The sequence below is a fragment of the Suricata suricatta genome, chromosome 4 (genome assembly GCF_006229205.1).
Source record: "Suricata suricatta isolate VVHF042 chromosome 4, meerkat_22Aug2017_6uvM2_HiC, whole genome shotgun sequence".
Classification (NCBI taxonomy): Eukaryota; Metazoa; Chordata; class Mammalia; order Carnivora; family Herpestidae; genus Suricata; species Suricata suricatta.
In genome coordinates this window covers 130,417,888-130,423,887 of record NC_043703.1, presented here as the reverse complement: position 1 = coordinate 130,423,887, position 6,000 = coordinate 130,417,888, and the positions used below count along the sequence as shown (strand labels likewise).

General features: G+C 42.8%; 1 protein-coding gene across 6 annotated transcripts in view; it reads left to right on the top strand.

Annotated features, from left to right (window-relative positions):
* The window catches only part of ACOXL (acyl-CoA oxidase like), a 327,931-nt gene that overhangs the window by 34,355 nt on the left and 287,576 nt on the right, over positions 1–6,000 (top strand). For 5 of the 6 annotated variants that reach the window (XM_029937833.1, XM_029937835.1, XM_029937832.1 and 2 more), the window contains exon 3: positions 3,200–3,283. The exons of the other annotated variant lie outside the window; for it this stretch is intronic. In XM_029937833.1, coding sequence (XP_029793693.1) covers positions 3,200–3,283 — 84 coding nt within the window. The remainder of the gene's footprint in view (positions 1–3,199; positions 3,284–6,000) is intronic. 6 annotated transcript variants of the gene reach the window in all.

Below are 6,000 nucleotides of genomic sequence, written 5' to 3'. Positions count from 1 at the left end.
TTTTTTTTTTTTTCTTCCTCTTCTTTTTATGGTGGTGGGGGTGGTTATGTTTAATTGAAGTTGCTTTTACAGCACCAAAGACTTAATCATCCATTTTCTATATAAAAAGTAGCTACTTTTTTTGCATGGACCTCAAGGATATATGTCTTTTGGAGACTGTCTTGGCTTATAAAACCAAAAACGTACATTTTTGTGGAACTTGGTTTATAACAGAATATTACATCACAAAGGTCTGCTACATCAAGTGCTCTACAAAGAAATGGGGGAGTATTTTAGGGGAAACTACCTTCCATTTGAGACAATCTATTATGCAGAAATCTAAATAGCACGGGGTGTAATTTAGGATAAAATACAAGCTTGAGCATATTCTCCATACATTTATGGAATCATTATCATTTAAAATTAATACAAACTAACATTCTGATATGGGAATTGAGTTTGGTTTGAATATATCAAGTCTAAACGAAGGCAGCTGTTGATATAGTAGAAATATTGCGAAAATGTGTGTCAAAACCACGTTAATTATTTGTATATATGCTTATTTATTTAAGTTCATTTATTTATTTTGAGACAGAGAGAGAGAGAAGGAGCGGGATAGTGGCAGAGGGAGGGAGAGGCAGAATCCCAAGTAGGCTTCACACTCTCAGCACAGAGCCCATCATGGAGCTTGAACCCACAAACCGCGCCAAGATCAACCTGAGCCAAGGTCAAGAGTTGGATGCTTAGCTGACTGAGCCATCCAGGTGCCCCCCATGTTGATTATTTATTGATCATTATCAGTACAGACAGTTCATTCTGTTGTCAATTGAATGAGAGGGAGGCCTTGTCAATATTAGACCTTCTTTAATTAAGAACAATAAATGAATTAGAAGTGAAAGAATTGAAGAAAAGAAAGAAGCTATGGGTGGAAAAGAGGTTTAAAATGTATGCCCGTGAAGCAGTCAGTCACATTAAGCATAGTCTTAGTTCTTGAACTTTTGCCTGACATCTTAAAATAGACCAATCCAAATGAATGCTTAAATCGCATCTCTGGATTAATGGCAAACTCCTCTTGGCATTGCCCATCAGATCTAATAGCAAAGATTGCTGACTTGTGTGGAGACTGGGGAAGGAAAATAATCATCATAAATAATTCATAATGCACTAAGATGGCTAAGTTTGGGTTGATTCTTTAGCAAATGTGATTGAACTGATTTCAAGCTGGTGAGGAAACATGACCACTTGGACAGCATTAGTGACGAAGGCATGCTCTTGCATCAACAGTATAGATAGAGGGAATGAAATAGGAGGAAAATTGTCAACAGTCAGAGATTCTGAGGGATTTGCTTACTCCTGATGGTTTAGGTTTGGCTAGAAAGGAGCAGGTGGGTTAAGGTGAGGAAGGGTTTGTTGTGATGACGTAGGGTGGGGTGGCTCTCAGGAAGATCACCTGGGCATGTGAGGTGCTCTCGGGGGATAATGCTGTGGTACAAAACAGGGGTGCACTGGCAGTAGGTCCTGGGGCTTCGATAAGCTTAATAGTGAGGGGTGGGAGGAATCTGAAGGTTGTTTCTGGCCCTTGCTTTCCTGCTCACTAGGTGACCCTGGTTGGGCAAGTCTCTTGACCTCCTGAGCCCAGAATTTTCTATCTGTGACATGGGCTTCCTGTCTTACCTCTTATGGAGAGTTGTGAAGATCCACAGGATGGAGGATACATGGGGCCTTCGAAAAAGTCCGCCAATAACTGCCACAGGTTTTTCTTTGTTTAAATTTCTTATTTGCTAGTAACTAACTCTCCAGTGTGAGCTGAAGCTGGAGCCACACAATGGTTCAGGCTCGAGCCTGGAGATATTTTAAGACATAATCAATACAAGATGCATTGGGTTGAAGCCACTGTTAGCGTCATAAATCTTGACAGCCTGCTGTTCGATAAAATTAATAATGCTCGAGAGAAACCTTGTAAAAAGCTACAAAAGAGGAAAACCTAGTGTGTTTTGGGGAAAGAGTGTAAGCTCTTGTGGAAACTGAGAGTCACCCTAGGAAGGTTGGTTACCATCCTGATGCTGGTGGGGCAGTTTTCAGGCATGTGTCCACACAGGCACACACACACATGGGCACACACCACACATGTATACACACGTGCACCATAAACAAGCGCCAGCGCTGTTGGCTGGGTCTCAGGAGAGACTGGCGAATTAAAGAAGGCTAGCCTTTATTCCAACAGTGGATAATTACAATTTGCACACTCAGGGGCCCACCACCTTCTAAGGAAATGCGCCTGCTTCTGAGTTTTTTTAAAGTTTATTTTTACTTATTTTGAGAGAGAGATAGAGAGCAATCAGGGGAGGGACAGAGAGAGAGAGGGAGACAGAATCCCAAGCAGGCTCTGGGTTGTCAGCACATAGCTCCATGCGGGACTGGAACCCACAAACCTTGAGTTCATGACCTGAGCGGAAACCAAGAGTCCAGCACTTAACTGACTGAGCCACCCAGGTGCCCCCTGAATTTTAAAAATAAGACAGTGACAGGGGTTTTGCCCTATCTCATTTCTCGCTGGTGAAGGGTGTCCTCATGGGGCTTTAGATCTGGCTGTCATGTACAGCAAGAGAGGAGGGCAGTGAAGGGGGACAGGGACCTCGTGGTATTGAGTTTATCAAAGCCCTGAGAAGATCTAGAAAGGAAAGTGAAGAATATTGCTTTTCCTGTGTCCACGATGTTCCCAAACCTTGCAGATTCTCTGTCTTCAGATCAAGGGTGCCACGGGGACTCGAGCCAGGGGTCTCCTGTTGGCCAACCTCCCTTGGCTCCAAGAGGCCACGCTGCATGTTGCTAGGCAGAAAACGTGTTGCTAGGCAGAAGTGTGGGGGTGGGGCAGGGTGTGTGTGTCAGGCTCCAGAGAGCTGAGAGGAACAAACCTGGTTTAGGCAACACCAGGCCTGAGGCCTGAGCGCAGTCTGTCAGGAGCCTGGCCTCCTTGCGGGTACAGTCGGATCTCCTACTATGTGGTCAGAGACCAGACGGCCATATTAAGAAATGGGATGAAAACATTTATTTCAGTAGGATCATGGGAAGTATTCATAATTTGAAAATTGCATTTATGGTTTTGAATTTTTGTTATAACATATTTTTATTATAAAAAATGTTCAATTAAAGCAACATGTTAATTTAATTAATTTTAAACCATAAAGAAACCTTGACATTGGGTCTGTTGTGTTTTCAGGCAGAAAAAACAAAGAATTTTGTCAGTCGGAGCCTGGTCATAGGAGAGGTCCTCTCCATGGCGGACATGGCCACAGCAGTCAAGGTGAGAGGCTCTGGGCACCCCGCCCTTCGTGAGCCGACACCTAGTTTTGCACAGCAGGGAGTACAAAGTGGAACCCCACAGGAGTCAGCCTAGTCACTGGAATAGATGTAACGTGGTACACCTTACACCCTGTCGCCCCAGCTTCCCCCTACCCGTTATAGTCAACCTCATATTTGTTTTTCTTCCTTTTTTTTGTTTGTTTAGTTTTATTGCACTGTCAATTATTTTCCTTTGTCTTAATTTTATAAAATGAAATTTTCATAATCGTGCATGATTCTTCACTTAAATATTATCCCTAAGATGGATCTGTATTGTAGCATGACACTGCAGTCATATTTGTTTTTTCTTTCATCTTTTTATTTTGAAATAATAATGCTCACAGGAAGTTACAAAAATAGTGCATAGAGTTATGAGAACTCTTCACCCAGTTTCCCTCTGTGGTGACATCTTCTGTAGCTGAAATACAATGTAAAAGCAGGAAATCAACCCTGCTCTAGTACTGTACTCATATAGTTCTAGACTATAGACCCTTTTCAGATTTCACTAACTTTTATGTACCCTCCCGTGTGTGTGTGTGTGTGTCTGTGTGTGTGTGTGTCTGTGTTGTTCTGTGCTGTTCGGTCCCATATATGGATTCACACCCACCATAATCTATTTCGTCACCACAAAGAACGTAGAGTGCTACCCATTTGCAGTTGCTCCCAGTCTCCACCCCATCTGTGTCCTTTGGCTACTACAAATCTCTTCTCTGTCTCTATAGTTTTGCCATTTTGAGAATGATAAACATATCGAAGTTCATGCATTTTTCCTGTTCCTTTGTGTGACTATGCTATAAACTTGGAATTCTTAGACTTCTCCAGTTTTGCTGATCAGATGAGTATAAAATGGCATTGCATTGTGGGCTTGCTTTGCATGTCCCAAGGTCCCCAAGGTGAACAGAATAAGGCAGCAGGTGTGATGGCCATGCCTCCTCATGATACCCTACGTCCCCAGCAGGGGGTCATCTGTATGGCATAGCATATGCTCTCCTTTGCTTACCTGGACACCACTGCACCTCAGAATAGGTCCCTGCATCCAAAAATTCAGCCCTGATGTCCCCAAAGGGGAGAAACAACCAGAACATGAAGAGAGAATGAACTGAGAGGAAGCACAGGTCACCTGTCGGTGAGTCCAAAATGGCACTTATTTTTCTTTTACAGTGTGGACATTTAAAAATGAGTAGGAGCTATTTTATTTTTATTTTATTTTAGACTTTTAAAAGATTTTTATGTTTTAAAGTAATCTCTAGGGGCACCTGGGTGGCTCAGTCGGTTAAGGATCCGGCTTCGGCTCAGGTCATGATCTCACGGTTCGTGGGTTTGAGCCCCGCATCGGGCTCTGTGCTGATAGCTCAGAGCCTGGAGCCTGCTTCGGATTCTGTACCTCCCTCTCTCTCTCTGACCCTCCCCTGCTCGTGCTGTCTCTCTCTGTCTCTCAAAAAAAAAAAAAAATAAAAAACATAAAAACAATAAAAAAAAATACACCCAACATAGGGCTTGAACTTACGACTTCAAGATCAAGAGTTGTATGCTCTTTGATGGAGCCAGCCAGGTGCCCCTAAAAATGGGTAGGAATTAAAAACAAAGAAGTTTGTGAGGGCCATCTGTGGTGAAGGCATCCACCGTTAGGTCCTTTTGGGGGAGAATGCTTCCCTGTGATTTCAGCCAGACAGGGTCTCTTCCCTCCTGGATGAGTTGGCTGTTTCTTCCAGACAGAAGAAATTCAGCTGTGATACAACAGACAGATCCCCAGCTCAGAAACACTAGAGGACCCTGATCTAATGATCCTCAGTTTGTGTTTTTGCCATGTTCTCCCTACCTGCCTTCTTTTCCGCAAGCCTGCGGGGAGGTGTGACCATGTACAAATCACCATTGATTCCAGCATTCTATGTGGGGAGCCCTCTCCTTGGCATCTTTAGGGTCTTGCACTGATCCTAGTGCATAGAATTGCACAGGGAATGTTTGCATAACTAAAGGGGGGCAGCCTGTGGTTTAAGAAACATTTCAACCACTTGCAATATGTGGACCATTTTTTTGGATTCCGTTCAAACAAACTAAAAAAAACCCTACGTGTCAGTTGGGGAAATTTGAATTTTGGATATTTGGTGATATTAGAGAATTATTATTATTATATTTTTAGGTGGGGTAATGATTTTAGGTTACATTTTCAGAAAGAGTCTCCTTTACAAAGATGTGGGATATATTTAGGGTTGAAATGACAGGATATGTGGGATAAACTTCAAGATTTCCTGGGGCGTAGCATGGGAAAGTGGATTGGGGAAAAAATGAAGCAAGATAGACCATGAGCTGGTCATTGTTGAGTTCATTATACTCTTGTATTTTGGTTAAGATTTTCCAAAATAAAAAGCTTTAAAAAAAGTTTTGTTCCTGGGGCATCTGGGTGGCTGAGTTGTTTAAGCATCCAACTTTTGATTCTGGCTCAGGTCATGATCTCACAGTTTGTGGATTTGAGCCCCGCATCGGGTTCTGTGCTGACAGTGGGCAGCCTGCCTGGGAATCTGTCTCCCTCTTTCTCTGTGCCTCCCTGCTCGTACTCTCTTTCTCTAAAAAATAAATAGAATAAACACACACACAAGTTTTGTTCCTGGGTATCCTAGATGAAAATTTGAATAGATTTAAATAAATGGGTCTTTAGCAATGCCTCTCTGATCATGCCAC